The 19518-nt window shown below is 54.4% G+C and overlaps 2 protein-coding genes and 1 long non-coding RNA gene across 3 annotated transcripts in view; 2 read left to right on the top strand and 1 right to left on the bottom strand.

Moving 5' to 3' along the window:
* Positions 1-19518, bottom strand: part of LOC145529707 (uncharacterized) — a 1704434-nt gene that overhangs the window by 1596697 nt on the left and 88219 nt on the right. Inside the window, exons 11-13 of the long non-coding RNA XR_014071296.1 lie at positions 15846-15957; positions 8204-8315; positions 561-672 (exon numbers count right to left, since the gene is read on the bottom strand). This is a non-coding gene — a long non-coding RNA (uncharacterized LOC145529707). The remainder of the gene's footprint in view (positions 1-560; positions 673-8203; positions 8316-15845; positions 15958-19518) is intronic.
* Positions 4349-6163, top strand: LOC145529598 (uncharacterized). Its single transcript, XM_081550186.1, has 3 exons — positions 4349-4548; positions 4948-5260; positions 5511-6163. Exons 1-3 carry the CDS (start codon positions 4414-4416, stop codon positions 6137-6139), a joined length of 1077 nt encoding a protein of 358 aa, XP_081406312.1. The 5' UTR covers positions 4349-4413; the 3' UTR covers positions 6140-6163.
* On the top strand, positions 8935-13805 carry LOC145529521 (uncharacterized). The gene is made up of 3 exons (XM_081550098.1): positions 8935-12190; positions 12590-12902; positions 13153-13805. Exons 1-3 carry the CDS (start codon positions 11954-11956, stop codon positions 13779-13781), a joined length of 1179 nt encoding a protein of 392 aa, XP_081406224.1. The 5' UTR covers positions 8935-11953; the 3' UTR covers positions 13782-13805.

Here is a 19518-nt window from a genome sequence, read left to right as displayed (position 1 = left end):
GGGTCAGGGTATGTGGGAATCCGGCGGGGGTGGGGGGTGGATGAAGGAAGGTGTCCTTCCTCTCTCCAGTGCAATTTGGTTTGGTGAGTCTCAAAGCTACCAGATGGCACTTCCCAAGTCAGGCCCCCGCAGGAATCAGGGTGGGCTGCGTGCCTCGGCCCCTGCCACAGGGACAAGCCACACCAGTGGCCTCCCTGAGCTCAAATGGCCGGATCTGGGGGTTCCGTCTGGGTGCACACCTCCTTGCTGTGGCCAAGTTCCCCCCTTCTCTGAGCACCAGCTTCATCATCCTCTCGAATGAGGACATCGATTGCTACCTTGGCACGTTACTCTCTTCATCCTGTGAAGACTCATTAGGCTTATCCTACAATTACTAGCTGGCCCGAAGAGATATCTCCTGAATCCAGATTAAGCTGGAGTCTCCCAGGCTCATCTGGCATGTCTTCCCTGAAGTCTGCCAAAACCCACACCCTTGCATTTCCAGGGACTCCCCTTAGCCGGCTGGGCAGAAAACCCAGCATGGTTCAAACAAGCTGACAGACAAGCAGGAGAGGACTCACGGGCAGACGGCCTCCGTCAGGTCTCGGGTGGAGCTCTGGGACCACAGCAGCAACGGGCCATCCCAGCCCCTGGGCTCAGCAGCGCCCTCATTCTCAGGCCGGCGGCTCTGCCCTGAGGGGAGCAGGAAGGTCACCAACTGCCGCAGGCGGACCTCAAGCCCCTCCCACTGCTGGAGCCTGACCTCCCCCGGCCCCACCCCTTCCCCTACCCCAGCAGGACGAGAGCTCGTCTTCCCCTGGCTTCCAACGTGAGGCCCGGCCCTGGGCCCCGATTGGGCACTGCCCCAGTCCGGAGCCAATCACAGTGGCCAGGGAGGTGGAACGCACCGATTGGCCAGGGCCAGGTCATGTGACCATGCTCCCCAGGAAACTCAAATATTACCAAGATTCCCTAACAAACCAATGAACAAAATTATCCAGTAAAGGCAAACCGTACTTTTTAATGAGGCCGATGTCACAGAAAAAAAAAAAAAAAAGCTTCACAATGAACTGCTCAAGGAAGCTACTAAATAAACTTTCAGAAAAGTTAAGTAGTTTTTTTTTTTTTTTAATAGGGTGACGGAGAGCTATACCTTTCCCATCTATGTGAATTTAGGTTTAAACTAGATTTCCCTTGGCTATTATATACGACAAAAAAACCCCACATCACCCCCTTTCACTCCCCCCACCCCCCAAAAGTGTTTTAGTCTATTGAGTTTTTGTGTCCTCAGTTGTGTCTGATTCACGGCAACTCACGAACTCTACACAGCCAGGCTCTTCCGTCCATGGAATTCAGGGCAATTTTTTTCTGTCACAGTAAATGCCCACCCTGGGTGATCCAAAGGCAAGGGCTCAGAGGCTCCTGAGAGTCTAACTCCTTTCAGCCGAGCACAGAGCTGGCTCCTCACTGGGATGCCTGTGGCCTGGGGCTCCCAGAGGGGAGAGCAGCACTCGCCCCACCGTGTGGTCACTGCTGGAAGTGCAGGCTGCTCCTCACTCCCCCTTGACAGTGTCCCTGAGGGCAGAACAGTGGGAATCTACTCAAGGTGGAAATGCAAACTCCCATGCAACCAAACTTCCCACAAGGTCTCCAAAACCACTCAGGAACAGGGAATTGGAAACTGCAGGGCATGACATGAATGGAGATGGAGACTTGACACCTTACACCGAGTTCACTTCCAGTTATCCCTAGACAAAGTTTCCATGAAAACTTGTCACAAATCTAGAAGAACAATGAGCAGAAACCGGACACGTGCTTTGAGTCTTCACACACAAAACTAAAAGGCAGTCCACAAAACAACCCAGAGAATACAGTGGACTTTGCAAAATCAAAGATATCTACTGTGGGAAAGACCTCATTACAAAAGCAAAAGACAGGTCATACATCGCGAGACGAATGAGTGGAAACACAAAGCTTCTCAAGGATGTGTCTCCAAACAGACAAAGAACACCAACACAACAAGCCTGTGAAAACTAGGGAAAGGTCTGAAGGGACACCAGACTGAGGAAGACACACACAGAGTATCCCGGATGATGTCCAGCACGGAGGGCCTGAAGAAACAACAGTCTAGTTGCACTCCCTCAGGCCTGTGTGACCCTGGATGAGGCCTCTGTTTCCCGGTGGCTCTGAGAGATGGACAGGGAGGAAGGGGAAGAGAAATCACTTGCATTTCTAATACTCACAGCAAAGTCTTCCAATGAGAAGGGAATTATCACCCCCACTGACAATGCCATGCACTGAAGTGATACCCACGAGTCCATCTAACCCAGAAGGGAAGGAAGGACCTGTTCTCACAAAACGGCGAGAGATGGAAGAAGGAAGATCAAGCCCACACCAATCACTGGAAAGAGAAGCTGTGCTCAGGGCTTGAAAGAATTCCTATTGGGAAAATGATGTCACAGCCCCACAAGGCAATCCACAGCTTGGATGCTATTCCTCCCAAAATGCCAATGCATTGTCGCACCGAACCAAGAACTGCAAAAGGGGTTACGGAAACAGAAAAGAGCCTAAATTGTCAATACAATCCGACGAAAAAGCCCCGATACGGACATCCAAGGTTGTGTGAAAGGAAATTAGACGACCAAACTAGGATCCTCAGGAGCGTATCGGAGAAGGCGATGGCGACCCACGCCAGTACTCTTGCCTGGAAAATGCCCTGGACGGAGGAGCCTGGTAGGCTGCAGGCCATGGGGTCGCGCAGAGTCAGACACGACTGAAGTGACTTAGCCGCAGCGGCAGCAGCAGGACAGTATGCTATTGGGAATACAACAACACACACAGATCCAGATCGATGGAATAAAGTTGAGGGTCCAGAAACAAACCCCGGCATCCATGGTCAACTCATCTCTGACACAGAAGGGGAGAATATCCAAATGGGAACAAGAAAGCCTCTTCAATAAATGGCCATGGGAAAACCAGACAGCTACATCTGAAGAACGCTATTGGTTTTGATCTCACACCACCTCAATATCGGGGAAAAACCTCACCCTAAAGACTGATGTCATGAGATAGCTAGAAAGAAGCGTAGGTCAAAGGCTCCTTAACATCAGAGTCTCCTTGCCATTTGCTGGGCGGAGGTAGAAATGGGTCTCTTCAAGTAAGGGAAAGAGGGAAACGAAGTACACCAATGGGTTTCCATCCAATGGAACCTCTTCACAACAGAGAAGCTAAGCATTCACAGATGCAAAAGATAGGAAACGGAACATGAGAGACTCCTTGCAAGTGGTGTATCTGAGAAGGGGTTCATATGGAAAGAGACGAAGAATGCACAGCACTCAGATTCCAAGAAACACCACCACCACCCTTGACCCTTCCCCCATGACCAACTCCGACCTAAAGCCTTTCTCTCCCTCTAACCCATCCCTAAAACATAACCCTCATCTAATCATATACATGTGCATTCCTAGCATCCATCCATCCACACACGAGAGAGAAAGAGGAAGACACAGACTGAATCGAGAAAGGAAAAGAGAGGGACACAGCCAGAGAGAGACACGGAACCAAAGAGAGGAAAGGAGTCGATGGTCCAGACTTTTCATCAATCTGTCTCGAAGGTAGAAGCAATGACAGCGCCCATCCACCCCAGAAGGGGGAAAAGGACGGAAGGTTTGGAGAGGAAAAGACAAGAACGCAGGGAGCCATTAGAAGCTCAGCCACCCGCAGAAGCCGAGCTGGGACACTTGAACAGAATCTCAATGGAAACAGAGGACCAGAAAGTTGGCTACTCTTTTCTATAAGAGAGGGAGACCTTCGAGTCTTCCTTTCGGGCCTCCAACTTGGATGTGGGGTCTCAAAACAGTCAGGAGGGGCAGTGCCTTTTCCTGGGTACCACGGCGCATCCAGGCCTCGTTCTGCCCCATTCTGTGCTGTGTCAGCCCTGGATGGAGTCTTTCTTTCTGAAGTCTCAGCGCACAAGCTCCACGTGATATCGGCCCCAGGTGGAGAGGCATGGAGCTGCTCGTAGGCCGACAGACCTAGGAAACAGATGGGAGAATGACCCCCACTCTGCAGATGGAGAGACTGGGGAAACCCTGAGGGGCATATGCTTGTCCAGGGCCACACCACTTATGAGAAGAAGGAGCCTGGTCTGAGAGCAGCGGGGTCCTCGGAGCTCAGGCCCTGGCTGCACCCAGGCCTCCCCAGGGCTGTGGGCTGGGCTGTGTGGCTGTCAATGTGTCTGCACATGGCCTAAGGGGGGTGGTCGAGCAGTCAGAAACCCAGAGATTCCCTTGGGAAGTTTTGGGGAAGGGACCTCAGCACGAACCCCAGGAAATGATGTCACCTGCCGGCAACAGAACCCAACAGAACCCGCAACCCGGGTATCCAGGCCTCCAGAGCGGAGAGGAGCCCCCAGCCAGATCTCTTGCTGCCAGGATGTTCTGCTGTTTGCCCCTGCCCAGAGGCCGGGGCCTCAGGAGAGCTCACAGGCAGTGTGCGTGGGCACCCTGTCGACGTTGGCTCAGGGCACCCCCGAGAGGCCTCTGGCCCTCTGCCCGGAGAAACAGAAAGGTAACACGGGGAGCCCCAGGCCGGGCCAGGCCACCTCTCCCATGCCACCCGGAAACACCGGGTCCTTTGCCTGTGTGTGTGGATGCGGGTTTCTCGGGGTGTGTCTCCCTCAAGGAAGCCCAGGCGGATGTGGGGTCAGAAGCCTGCGGACAAGTTGTGTCCACACCCCAGGGGAGATCAGGCTGGCTGGGATGGGAACAGTGCGGGCAGGGCCGGCCGCCCAGGCTGACCTCACACCCTCAGGTGGGTCTCTTTCCTCCCGGGTGGGGATCTGAGCAGACACACGTCTCTGACCCTTCTGGGAAGAGAAGTTCGAGCAGGCAGAAGCAGCGGCTCCACTGGCCAGGCCCAGCTCGGAAAACTCCCAGCACGGCTGGCTGACGGTCACTGTCGTTGCAGAGCTTCCCACGTGATGAGGCCGAGGACGGGGACACCCCGTCCACCTCCCGGAGGGAGGGGTCGGAGCACCAACCCCCCGCCCGTGAGGCCCAGTGCAGGCTCCAGGTGAGCGTGCCCACGGAGGCATCAGCCCCACCGGGGGCGAAGCGGAGGCGGGGAAGGCCTGCTGCCGAGACACCGCCCAGGATACACCCGGCGGCCCAGTCTGAGGCTGCCACGGAGCTCAGCACACCCGGCTCCGACCCAGAGTCCCGAGAACCCCGGCCTCTGAGGCAGCAGGAGGACCTGGAGCCCAGCACGCCAGAGCACAGAGGTAAGGACGCTGGGGCTGGTGCACGGGAGTGTGTGGGGAGGGGGTGCTGAGCTACACAGGGACGAGTCCCCGAAAGATGCTGCTGGGCCTGCAGCAAGCGCTGGCCTCACACCCCCACCCCCATCTTGCACACTTCAGTCCCAAAAGACATCCAACCCTGGGTATTCTTTCGGAATCTCTTGGAAGCTTTCTGTCCCGGGATACGCACATGCCAAGGCTGGTCTGTGGGCAAACTTTGCTTCTCCCCCAGCTCTAGCACTGGCCTCCAACTGGAACCAGGCTCCACTTCCCAGACCTGTGCCTACAGAGGTGGTGGCTCCAGGTGCAGGACCCAGGGATCCACCGAGGGCAGATGGAGAACCGAGCCTTGCCCTCGCAGAGACACCAGGCCAGCTGGGTACTGGCCAGCACACCGGGCAGATCGGATTTCCGTGCCTGCAGGACCCCCAGCCCCAGGCACTGATGTCCCACCCCCTCAGCCAGAACCTCCACCTCCACGTGCACCTGTACCTGCTCGGGCTTTGGCAGGAGAACCCGAGGCAGAGGAGGAGTCACCGCCTCGGCAGGGAGAGCCTGCCCTGGCTCCCGCGCAACACCCAGACGCCGACGATGACTCACCCGCCCCTGCAGGAAGAACGAGCCCCCGCTCTGGACAGAGACCCAGAGCCCTTGCCGGAAACACCATGTCCAGGGGAGCGGTCGGCTCTGCAGCCTCCATCCCTGTCTGCTCACCGTGGACGCCGGCAACTCGGTCTGCCCCCAGGGGACATGGAGTTCCTTTCCCCTGAGCTGCTTTGCATTTGGTTTGTTTCCACCTTTCTGGTGATGTTTTACTTTTTGTATGGTTTCGTCTATTTTTGTTGGTTAAGTTGGGATTAGTAAACTTTTTCATCATTGTTGCAATTTGGGACACTGTTGTGTAACTCTGGTGATACTGTGTTACCATCACCACTCTGTAGTTTCAGACCCGTTCGATCTTTATGCCCCACCCGCCAACAAAGCCTGGGTTCAAGGCAAGCAGGCCCTGTTCATCCCTCCCCCCGATCCTGACCACAATTTCATCTTTTCTTTCTGCATTCCTTCCTATATTCTTGGTGTCCCCAATCAATGACTCTCAGTGAGATGACTGAAGGAGTTTTTTTCGGACTCTCCACCTACTGTAAGACTCCATTGGAGAGTTCTCATTTTTATGTCATTTGAACTAGCCTTTGATAGCTGAAAGGACGGTGTACGTCCTTTCAAGATATCATGTGCCAAACGAAGCCCTTTTGGCAAATGCCATCATTATCTCCAGGCAGGCATTGCTGTTTGAAGGGTGACATCTCAGCCAGAAGGCAGAGGCTGAGCTCCTCTTGTTGCACCAGCTCCCAAAAGAAGCCAAGAAAGGGAGCTGGAACAACAAACCACCCCAACGCCCAGGAAAGCGTTCTTCACGACAGAAGGCTAGCAAATGACCCAACAACCTTGTGGCCCAGAACCCCTCTAGAAAAATCACTGTTCCATACAAAAGAGAAACACATGGGAAGTTCCAAGGAGAGGCAATGCCCATGGCCAGTGTACTTTAGAGACGGCCTGACCGCTCCGGGGAAGACACGCACCGACGGAACCCCTTGGGAAACAGCAGTGAGAGTCCTCACCGTCGTAAGGGTTTCCTCTGGGGACAACCTGCCCTGGGCACCACATGAGGGAGCAGACCGGCTTCTCTTCCTCTGCCCCCACACCACTCACTCATGAAGGCAGCCCAGGTGTTCTCATGCCCTGCCTGCCTGCCTGCCTGCCTGGCTCATCCGTGAGCTGTGACCACCTCCAGGGCAGGACTCCACCTTCTCCTCTCTGTGTACCGTGAATCTGCACACAGTGGGCTTTCAGAACCTTAGGAGACTTGAGCCATTCCCACTCGAGCCAGAACCCTCCCCAGGAAGGAAAACAGCTGTGGAGTCATTTTGGCCCCAGCACTGGTTCCCAAACCCTGGCGGCTCCTACAGCCTCTACGGTGTGAAGAGGGAGGTCCCTTTTGACAGAGCTTTCCGGCTGTCAGATCGAAGCTGTTGTTTCACTGTCAGCTGTGTCTCTGCCGTTGCAGCCAGGTGGGCCACGCTGCTCCAAAGGAGCTCACAAGCTGAGTTGCAAGGGAGGTATTGAGAGGACAGGGATGGCTACAACGTGCTGCAAACTGAGTGAGGGTCCCCACAATCCTCAGCAAAGGTCTGTGGTGTGCAAGTGGGGAGTAGAGGGCCCCCAAGTTCCAAAGGAAGGGAGGTACTCGGGAGATAAAGCCCTTGGCTGCTGTGGTAGCAGCTGCAGATGGCAGCTCGTCCACAGTGCACTTCGAATGAGGTCATATGAGCGGGACTCTGGAAATGGCTCCGAAATCCAGAGAAAGGGGTCAGGGTATGTGGGAATCCGGCGGGGGTGGGGGGTTGATGAAGGAAGGTGTCCTTCCTCTCTCCAGTGCAATTTGGTTTGGTGAGTCTCAAAGCTACCAGATGGCACTTCCCAAGTCAGGCCCCCGCAGGAATCAGGGTGGGCTGCGTGCCTCGGCCCCTGCCACAGGGACAAGCCACACCAGTGGCCTCCCTGAGCTCAAATGGCCGGATCTGGGGGTTCCGTCTGGGTGCACACCTCCTTGCTGTGGCCAAGTTCCCCCCTTCTCTGAGCACCAGCTTCATCATCCTCTCGAATGAGGACATCGATTGCTACCTTGGCACGTTACTCTCTTCATCCTGTGAAGACTCATTAGGCTTATCCTACAATTACTAGCTGGCCCGAAGAGATATCTCCTGAATCCAGATTAAGCTGGAGTCTCCCAGGCTCATCTGGCATGTCTTCCCTGAAGTCTGCCAAAACCCACACCCTTGCATTTCCAGGGACTCCCCTTAGCCGGCTGGGCAGAAAACCCAGCATGGTTCAAACAAGCTGACAGACAAGCGGGAGAGGACTCACGGGCAGACGGCCTCCGTCAGGTCTCGGGTGGAGCTCTGGGACCACAGCAGCAACGGGCCATCCCAGCCCCTGGGCTCAGCAGCGCCCTCATTCTCAGGCCGGCGGCTCTGCCCTGAGGGGAGCAGGAAGGTCACCAACTGCCGCAGGCGGACCTCAAGCCCCTCCCACTGCTGGAGCCTGACCTCCCCCGGCCCCACCCCTTCCCCTACCCCAGCAGGACGAGAGCTCGTCTTCCCCTGGCTTCCAACGTGAGGCCCGGCCCTGGGCCCCGATTGGGCACTGCCCCAGTCCGGAGCCAATCACAGTGGCCAGGGAAGTGGAACGCACCGATTGGCCAGGGCCAGGTCATGTGACCATGCTCCCCAGGAAACTCAAATATTACCAAGATTCCCTAACAAACCAATGAACAAAATTATCCAGTAAAGGCAAACCGTACTTTTTAATGAGGCCGATGTCACAGAAAAAAAAAAAAAAAGCTTCACAATGAACTGCTCAAGGAAGCTACTAAATAAACTTTCAGAAAAGTTAAGTCGTTTTTTTTTTTTTTTAATAGGGTGACGGAGAGCTATACCTTTCCCATCTATGTGAATTTAGGTTTAAACTAGGTTTCCCTTGGCTATTATATACGACAAAAAAACCCCACATCACCCCCTTTCACCTTCCCCACCCCCCAAAAGTGTTTTAGTCTATTGAGTTTTTGTGTCCTCAGTTGTGTCTGATTCACGGCAACTCACGAACTCTACACAGCCAGGCTCTTCCGTCCATGGAATTCAGGGCAATTTTTTTCTGTCACAGTAAATGCCCACCCTGGGTGATCCAAAGGCAAGGGCTCAGAGGCTCCTGAGAGTCTAACTCCTTTCAGCCGAGCACAGAGCTGGCTCCTCACTGGGATGCCTGTGGCCTGGGGCTCCCAGAGGGGAGAGCAGCACTCGCCCCACCGTGTGGTCACTGCTGGAAGTGCAGGCTGCTCCTCACTCCCCCTTGACAGTGTCCCTGAGGGCAGAACAGTGGGAATCTACTCAAGGTGGAAATGCAAACTCCCATGCAACCAAACTTCCCACAAGGTCTCCAAAACCACTCAGGAACAGGGAATTGGAAACTGCAGGGCATGACATGAATGGAGATGGAGACTTGACACCTTACACCGAGTTCACTTCCAGTTATCCCTAGACAAAGTTTCCATGAAAACTTGTCACAAATCTAGAAGAACAATGAGCAGAAACCGGACACGTGCTTTGAGTCTTCACACACAAAACTAAAAGGCAGTCCACAAAACAACCCAGAGAATACAGTGGACTTTGCAAAATCAAAGATATCTACTGTGGGAAAGACCTCATTGCAAAAGCAAAAGACAGGTCATACATCGCGAGACGAATGAGTGGAAACACAAAGCTTCTCAAGGATGTGTCTCCAAACAGACAAAGAACACCAACACAACAAGCCTGTGAAAACTAGGGAAAGGTCTGAAGGGACACCAGACTGAGGAAGACACACACAGAATATCCCGGATGATGTCCAGCACGGAGGGCCTGAAGAAACAACAGTCTAGTTGCACTCCCTCAGGCCTGTGTGACCCTGGATGAGGCCTCTGTTTCCCGGTGGCTCTGAGAGATGGACAGGGAGGAAGGGGAAGAGAAATCACTTGCATTTCTAATACTCACAGCAAAGTCTTCCAATGAGAAGGGAATTATCACCCCCACTGACAATGCCATGCACTGAAGTGATACCCACGAGTCCATCTAACCCAGAAGGGAAGGAAGGACCTGTTCTCACAAAACGGCGAGAGATGGAAGAAGGAAGATCAAGCCCACACCAATCACTGGAAAGAGAAGCTGTGCTCAGGACTTGAAAGAATTCCTATTGGGAAAATGATGTCACAGCCCCACAAGGCAATCCACAGCTTGGATGCTATTCCTCCCAAAATGCCAATGCATTGTCGCACCGAACAAAGAACTGCAAAAGGGGTTACGGAAACAGAAAAGAGCCTAAATTGTCAATACAATCCGACGAAAAAGCCCCGATACGGACATCCAAGGTTGTGTGAAAGGAAATTAGACGACCAAACTAGGATCCTCAGGAGCGTATCGGAGAAGGCGATGGCGACCCACGCCAGTACTCTTGCCTGGAAAATGCCCTGGACGGAGGAGCCTGGTAGGCTGCAGGCCATGGGGTCGCGCAGAGTCAGACACGACTGAAGTGACTTAGCCGCAGCGGCAGCAGCAGGACAGTATGCTATTGGGAATACAACAACACACACAGATCCAGATCGATGGAATAAAGTTGAGGGTCCAGAAACAAACCCCGGCATCCATGGTCAACTCATCTCTGACACAGAAGGGGAGAATATCCAAATGGGAACAAGAAAGCCTCTTCAATAAATGGCCATGGGAAAACCAGACAGCTACATCTGAAGAACGCTATTGGTTTTGATCTCACACCACCTCAATATCGGGGAAAAACCTCACCCTAAAGACTGATGTCATGAGATAGCTAGAAAGAAGCGTAGGTCAAAGGCTCCTTAACATCAGAGTCTCCTTGCCATTTGCTGGGCGGAGGTAGAAATGGGTCTCTTCAAGTAAGGGAAAGAGGGAAACGAAGTACACCAATGGGTTTCCATCCAATGGAACCTCTTCACAACAGAGAAGCTAAGCATTCACAGATGCAAAAGATAGGAAACGGAACATGAGAGACTCCTTGCAAGTGGTGTATCTGAGAAGGGGTTCATATGGAAAGAGACGAAGAATGCACAGCACTCAGATTCCAAGAAACACCACCACCACCCTTGACCCTTCCCCCATGACCAACTCCGACCTAAAGCCTTTCTCTCCCTCTAACCCATCCCTAAAACATAACCCTCATCTAATCATATACATGTGCATTCCTAGCATCCATCCATCCACACATGAGAGAGAAAGAGGAAGACACAGACTGAATCGAGAAAGGAAAAGAGAGGGACACAGCCAGAGAGAGACACGGAACCAAAGAGAGGAAAGGAGTCGATGGTCCAGACTTTTCATCAATCTGTCTCGAAGGTAGAAGCAATGACAGCGCCCATCCACCCCAGAAGGGGGAAAAGGACGGAAGGTTTGGAGAGGAAAAGACAAGAACGCAGGGAGCCATTAGAAGCTCAGCCACCCGCAGAAGCCGAGCTGGGACACTTGAACAGAATCTCAATGGAAACAGAGGACCAGAAAGTTGGCTACTCTTTTCTATAAGAGAGGGAGACCTTCGAGTCTTCCTTTCGGGCCTCCAACTTGGATGTGGGGTCTCAAAACAGTCAGGAGGGGCAGTGCCTTTTCCTGGGTACCACGGCGCATCCAGGCCTCGTTCTGCCCCATTCTGTGCTGTGTCAGCCCTGGATGGAGTCTTTCTTTCTGAAGTCTCAGCGCACAAGCTCCACGTGATATCGGCCCCAGGTGGAGAGGCATGGAGCTGCTCGTAGGCCGACAGACCTAGGAAACAGATGGGAGAATGACCCCCACTCTGCAGATGGAGAGACTGGGGAAACCCTGAGGGGCATATGCTTGTCCAGGGCCACACCACTTATGAGAAGAAGGAGCCTGGTCTGAGAGCAGCGGGGTCCTCGGAGCTCAGGCCCTGGCTGCACCCAGGCCTCCCCAGGGCTGTGGGCTGGGCTGTGTGGCTGTCAATGTGCCTGCACATGGCCTAAGGGGGGTGGTCGAGCAGTCAGAAACCCAGAGATTCCCTTGGGAAGTTTTGGGGAAGGGACCTCAGCACGAACCCCAGGAAATGATGTCACCTGCCGGCAACAGAACCCAACAGAACCCGCAACCCGGGTATCCAGGCCTCCAGAGCGGAGAGGAGCCCCCAGCCAGATCTCTTGCTGCCAGGATGTTCTGCTGTTTGCCCCTGCCCAGAGGCCGGGGCCTCAGGAGAGCTCACAGGCAGTGTGCGTGGGCACCCTGTCGACGTTGGCTCAGGGCACCCCCGAGAGGCCTCTGGCCCTCTGCCCGGAGAAACAGAAAGGTAACACGGGGAGCCCCAGGCCGGGCCAGGCCACCTCTCCCATGCCACCCGGAAACACCGGGTCCTTTGCCTGTGTGTGTGGATGCGGGTTTCTCGGGGTGTGTCTCCCTCAAGGAAGCCCAGGCGGATGTGGGGTCAGAAGCCTGCGGACAAGTTGTGTCCACACCCCAGGGGAGATCAGGCTGGCTGGGATGGGAACAGTGCGGGCAGGGCCGGCCGCCCAGGCTGACCTCACACCCTCAGGTGGGTCTCTTTCCTCCCGGGTGGGGATCTGAGCAGACACACGTCTCTGACCCTTCTGGGAAGAGAAGTTCGAGCAGGCAGAAGCAGCGGCTCCACTGGCCAGGCCCAGCTCGGAAAACTCCCAGCACGGCTGGCTGACGGTCACTGTCGTTGCAGAGCTTCCCACGTGATGAGGCCGAGGACGGGGACACCCCGTCCACCTCCCGGAGGGAGGGGTCGGAGCACCAACCCCCCGCCCGTGAGGCCCAGTGCAGGCTCCAGGTGAGCGTGCCCACGGAGGCATCAGCCCCACCGGGGGCGAAGCGGAGGCGGGGAAGGCCTGCTGCCGAGACACCGCCCAGGATACACCCGGCGGCCCAGTCTGAGGCTGCCACGGAGCTCAGCACACCCGGCTCCGACCCAGAGTCCCGAGAACCCCGGCCTCTGAGGCAGCAGGAGGACCTGGAGCCCAGCACGCCAGAGCACAGAGGTAAGGACGCTGGGGCTGGTGCACGGGAGTGTGTGGGGAGGGGGTGCTGAGCTACACAGGGACGAGTCCCCGAAAGATGCTGCTGGGCCTGCAGCAAGCGCTGGCCTCACACCCCCACCCCCATCTTGCACACTTCAGTCCCAAAAGACATCCAACCCTGGGTATTCTTTCGGAATCTCTTGGAAGCTTTCTGTCCCGGGATACGCACATGCCAAGGCTGGTCTGTGGGCAAACTTTGCTTCTCCCCCAGCTCTAGCACTGGCCTCCAACTGGAACCAGGCTCCACTTCCCAGACCTGTGCCTACAGAGGTGGTGGCTCCAGGTGCAGGACCCAGGGATCCACCGAGGGCAGATGGAGAACCGAGCCTTGCCCTCGCAGAGACACCAGGCCAGCTGGGTACTGGCCAGCACACCGGGCAGATCGGATTTCCGTGCCTGCAGGACCCCCAGCCCCAGGCACTGATGTCCCACCCCCTCAGCCAGAACCTCCACCTCCACGTGCACCTGTACCTGCTCGGGCTTTGGCAGGAGAACCCGAGGCAGAGGAGGAGTCACCGCCTCGGCAGGGAGAGCCTGCCCTGGCTCCCGCGCAACACCCAGACGCCGACGATGACTCACCCGCCCCTGCAGGAAGAACGAGCCCCCGCTCTGGACAGAGACCCAGAGCCCTTGCCGGAAACACCATGTCCAGGGGAGCGGTCGGCTCTGCAGCCTCCATCCCTGTCTGCTCACCGTGGACGCCGGCAACTCGGTCTGCCCCCAGGGGACATGGAGTTCCTTTCCCCTGAGCTGCTTTGCATTTGGTTTGTTTCCACCTTTCTGGTGATGTTTTACTTTTTGTATGGTTTCGTCTATTTTTGTTGGTTAAGTTGGGATTAGTAAACTTTTTCATCATTGTTGCAATTTGGGACACTGTTGTGTAACTCTGGTGATACTGTGTTACCATCACCACTCTGTAGTTTCAGACCCGTTCGATCTTTATGCCCCACCCGCCAACAAAGCCTGGGTTCAAGGCAAGCAGGCCCTGTTCATCCCTCCCCCCGATCCTGACCACAATTTCATCTTTTCTTTCTGCATTCCTTCCTATATTCTTGGTGTCCCCAATCAATGACTCTCAGTGAGATGACTGAAGGAGTTTTTTTCGGACTCTCCACCTACTGTAAGACTCCATTGGAGAGTTCTCATTTTTATGTCATTTGAACTAGCCTTTGATAGCTGAAAGGACGGTGTACGTCCTTTCAAGATATCATGTGCCAAACGAAGCCCTTTTGGCAAATGCCATCATTATCTCCAGGCAGGCATTGCTGTTTGAAGGGTGACATCTCAGCCAGAAGGCAGAGGCTGAGCTCCTCTTGTTGCACCAGCTCCCAAAAGAAGCCAAGAAAGGGAGCTGGAACAACAAACCACCCCAACGCCCAGGAAAGCGTTCTTCACGACAGAAGGCTAGCAAATGACCCAACAACCTTGTGGCCCAGAACCCCTCTAGAAAAATCACTGTTCCATACAAAAGAGAAACACATGGGAAGTTCCAAGGAGAGGCAATGCCCATGGCCAGTGTACTTTAGAGACGGCCTGACCGCTCCGGGGAAGACACGCACCGACGGAACCCCTTGGGAAACAGCAGTGAGAGTCCTCACCGTCGTAAGGGTTTCCTCTGGGGACAACCTGCCCTGGGCACCACATGAGGGAGCAGACCGGCTTCTCTTCCTCTGCCCCCACACCACTCACTCATGAAGGCAGCCCAGGTGTTCTCATGCCCTGCCTGCCTGCCTGCCTGCCTGGCTCATCCGTGAGCTGTGACCACCTCCAGGGCAGGACTCCACCTTCTCCTCTCTGTGTACCGTGAATCTGCACACAGTGGGCTTTCAGAACCTTAGGAGACTTGAGCCATTCCCACTCGAGCCAGAACCCTCCCCAGGAAGGAAAACAGCTGTGGAGTCATTTTGGCCCCAGCACTGGTTCCCAAACCCTGGCGGCTCCTACAGCCTCTACGGTGTGAAGAGGGAGGTCCCTTTTGACAGAGCTTTCCGGCTGTCAGATCGAAGCTGTTGTTTCACTGTCAGCTGTGTCTCTGCCGTTGCAGCCAGGTGGGCCACGCTGCTCCAAAGGAGCTCACAAGCTGAGTTGCAAGGGAGGTATTGAGAGGACAGGGATGGCTACAACGTGCTGCAAACTGAGTGAGGGTCCCCACAATCCTCAGCAAAGGTCTGTGGTGTGCAAGTGGGGAGTAGAGGGCCCCCAAGTTCCAAAGGAAGGGAGGTACTCGGGAGCTAAAGCCCTTGGCTGCTGTGGTAGCAGCTGCAGATGGCAGCTCGTCCACAGTGCACTTCGAATGAGGTCATATGAGCGGGACTCTGGAAATGGCTCCGAAATCCAGAGAAAGGGGTCAGGGTATGTGGGAATCCGGCGGGGGTGGGGGGTGGATGAAGGAAGGTGTCCTTCCTCTCTCCAGTGCAATTTGGTTTGGTGAGTCTCAAAGCTACCAGATGGCACTTCCCAAGTCAGGCCCCCGCAGGAATCAGGGTGGGCTGCGTGCCTCGGCCCCTGCCACAGGGACAAGCCACACCAGTGGCCTCCCTGAGCTCAAATGGCCGGATCTGGGGGTTCCGTCTGGGTGCACACCTCCTTGCTGTGGCCAAGTTCCCCCCTTCTCTGAGCACCAGCTTCATCATCCTCTCGAATGAGGACATCGATTGCTACCTTGGCACGTTACTCTCTTCATCCTGTGAAGACTCATTAGGCTTATCCTACAATTACTAGCTGGCCCGAAGAGATATCTCCTGAATCCAGATTAAGCTGGAGTCTCCCAGGCTCATCTGGCATGTCTTCCCTGAAGTCTGCCAAAACCCACACCCTTGCATTTCCAGGGACTCCCCTTAGCCGGCTGGGCAGAAAACCCAGCATGGTTCAAACAAGCTGACAGACAAGCGGGAGAGGACTCACGGGCAGACGGCCTCCGTCAGGTCTCGGGTGGAGCTCTGGGACCACAGCAGCAACGGGCCATCCCAGCCCCTGGGCTCAGCAGCGCCCTCATTCTCAGGCCGGCGGCTCTGCCCTGAGGGGAGCAGGAAGGTCACCAACTGCCGCAGGCGGACCTCAAGCCCCTCCCACTGCTGGAGCCTGACCTCCCCCGGCCCCACCCCTTCCCCTACCCCAGCAGGACGAGAGCTCGTCTTCCCCTGGCTTCCAACGTGAGGCCCGGCCCTGGGCCCCGATTGGGCACTGCCCCAGTCCGGAGCCAATCACAGTGGCCAGGGAGGTGGAACGCACCGATTGGCCAGGGCCAGGTCATGTGACCATGCTCCCCAGGAAACTCAAATATTACCAAGATTCCCTAACAAACCAATGAACAAAATTATCCAGTAAAGGCAAACCGTACTTTTTAATGAGGCCGATGTCACAGAAAAAAAAAAAAAAAGCTTCACAATGAACTGCTCAAGGAAGCTACTAAATAAACTTTCAGAAAAGTTAAGTCGTTTTTTTTTTTTTTTAATAGGGTGACGGAGAGCTATACCTTTCCCATCTATGTGAATTTAGGTTTAAACTAGGTTTCCCTTGGCTATTATATACGACAAAAAAACCCCACATCACCCCCTTTCACCTTCCCCACCCCCCAAAAGTGTTTTAGTCTATTGAGTTTTTGTGTCCTCAGTTGTGTCTGATTCACGGCAACTCACGAACTCTACACAGCCAGGCTCTTCCGTCCATGGAATTCAGGGCAATTTTTTTCTGTCACAGTAAATGCCCACCCTGGGTGATCCAAAGGCAAGGGCTCAGAGGCTCCTGAGAGTCTAACTCCTTTCAGCCGAGCACAGAGCTGGCTCCTCACTGGGATGCCTGTGGCCTGGGGCTCCCAGAGGGGAGAGCAGCACTCGCCCCACCGTGTGGTCACTGCTGGAAGTGCAGGCTGCTCCTCACTCCCCCTTGACAGTGTCCCTGAGGGCAGAACAGTGGGAATCTACTCAAGGTGGAAATGCAAACTCCCATGCAACCAAACTTCCCACAAGGTCTCCAAAACCACTCAGGAACAGGGAATTGGAAACTGCAGGGCATGACATGAATGGAGATGGAGACTTGACACCTTACACCGAGTTCACTTCCAGTTATCCCTAGACAAAGTTTCCATGAAAACTTGTCACAAATCTAGAAGAACAATGAGCAGAAACCGGACACGTGCTTTGAGTCTTCACACACAAAACTAAAAGGCAGTCCACAAAACAACCCAGAGAATACAGTGGACTTTGCAAAATCAAAGATATCTACTGTGGGAAAGACCTCATTGCAAAAGCAAAAGACAGGTCATACATCGCGAGACGAATGAGTGGAAACACAAAGCTTCTCAAGGATGTGTCTCCAAACAGACAAAGAACACCAACACAACAAGCCTGTGAAAACTAGGGAAAGGTCTGAAGGGACACCAGACTGAGGAAGACACACACAGAATATCCCGGATGATGTCCAGCACGGAGGGCCTGAAGAAACAACAGTCTAGTTGCACTCCCTCAGGCCTGTGTGACCCTGGATGAGGCCTCTGTTTCCCGGTGGCTCTGAGAGATGGACAGGGAGGAAGGGGAAGAGAAATCACTTGCATTTCTAATACTCACAGCAAAGTCTTCCAATGAGAAGGGAATTATCACCCCCACTGACAATGCCATGCACTGAAGTGATACCCACGAGTCCATCTAACCCAGAAGGGAAGGAAGGACCTGTTCTCACAAAACGGCGAGAGATGGAAGAAGGAAGATCAAGCCCACACCAATCACTGGAAAGAGAAGCTGTGCTCAGGACTTGAAAGAATTCCTATTGGGAAAATGATGTCACAGCCCCACAAGGCAATCCACAGCTTGGATGCTATTCCTCCCAAAATGCCAATGCATTGTCGCACCGAACCAAGAACTGCAAAAGGGGTTACGGAAACAGAAAAGAGCCTAAATTGTCAATACAATCCGACGAAAAAGCCCCGATACGGACATCCAAGGTTGTGTGAAAGGAAATTAGACGACCAAACTAGGATCCTCAGGAGCGTATCGGAGAAGGCGATGGCGACCCACGCCAGTACTCTTGCCTGGAAAATGCCCTGGACGGAGGAGCCTGGTAGGCTGCAGGCCATGGGGTCGCGCAGAGTCAGACACGACTGAAGTGACTTAGCCGCAGCGGCAGCAGCAGGACAGTATGCTATTGGGAATACAACAACACACACAGATCCAGATCGATGGAATAAAGTTGAGGGTCCAGAAACAAACCCCGGCATCCATGGTCAACTCATCTCTGACACAGAAGGGGAGAATATCCAAATGGGAACAAGAAAGCCTCTTCAATAAATGGCCATGGGAAAACCAGACAGCTACATCTGAAGAACGCTATTGGTTTTGATCTCACACCACCTCAATATCGGGGAAAAACCTCACCCTAAAGACTGATGTCATGAGATAGCTAGAAAGAAGCGTAGGTCAAAGGCTCCTTAACATCAGAGTCTCCTTGCCATTTGCTGGGCGGAGGTAGAAATGGGTCTCTTCAAGTAAGGGAAAGAGGGAAACGAAGTACACCAATGGGTTTCCATCCAATGGAACCTCTTCACAACAGAGAAGCTAAGCATTCACAGATGCAAAAGATAGGAAACAGAACATGAGAGACTCCTTGCAAGTGGTGTATCTGAGAAGGGGTTCATATGGAAAGAGACGAAGAATGCACAGCACTCAGATTCCAAGAAACACCACCACCACCCTTGACCCTTCCCCCATGACCAACTCCGACCTAAAGCCTTTCTCTCCCTCTAACCCATCCCTAAAACATAACCCTCATCTAATCATATACATGTGCATTCCTAGCATCCATCCATCCACACATGAGAGAGAAAGAGGAAGACACAGACTGAATCGAGAAAGGAAAAGAGAGGGACACAGCCAGAGAGAGACACGGAACCAAAGAGAGGAAAGGAGTCGATGGTCCAGACTTTTCATCAATCTGTCTCGAAGGTAGAAGCAATGACAGCGCCCATCCACCCCAGAAGGGGGAAAAGGACGGAAGGTTTGGAGAGGAAAAGACAAGAACGCAGGGAGCCATTAGAAGCTCAGCCACCCGCAGAAGCCGAGCTGGGACACTTGAACAGAATCTCAATGGAAACAGAGGACCAGAAAGTTGGCTACTCTTTTCTATAAGAGAGGGAGACCTTCGAGTCTTCCTTTCGGGCCTCCAACTTGGATGTGGGGTCTCAAAACAGTCAGGAGGGGCAGTGCCTTTTCCTGGGTACCACGGCGCATCCAGGCCTCGTTCTGCCCCATTCTGTGCTGTGTCAGCCCTGGATGGAGTCTTTCTTTCTGAAGTCTCAGCGCACAAGCTCCACGTGATATCGGCCCCAGGTGGAGAGGCATGGAGCTGCTCGTAGGCCGACAGACCTAGGAAACAGATGGGAGAATGACCCCCACTCTGCAGATGGAGAGACTGGGGAAACCCTGAGGGGCATATGCTTGTCCAGGGCCACACCACTTATGAGAAGAAGGAGCCTGGTCTGAGAGCAGCGGGGTCCTCGGAGCTCAGGCCCTGGCTGCACCCAGGCCTCCCCAGGGCTGTGGGCTGGGCTGTGTGGCTGTCAATGTGCCTGCACATGGCCTAAGGG

Source organism: Giraffa tippelskirchi, chromosome 12, assembly GCF_054371585.1.
Source record: "Giraffa tippelskirchi isolate mGirTip1 chromosome 12, T2T-mGirTip1v1.2.pri, whole genome shotgun sequence".
NCBI classification, from domain to species: Eukaryota; Metazoa; Chordata; class Mammalia; order Artiodactyla; family Giraffidae; genus Giraffa; species Giraffa tippelskirchi.
The sequence above is the reverse complement of the archived record's forward strand: the minus strand, read 5'-3'. Positions and strand labels throughout refer to the sequence as shown.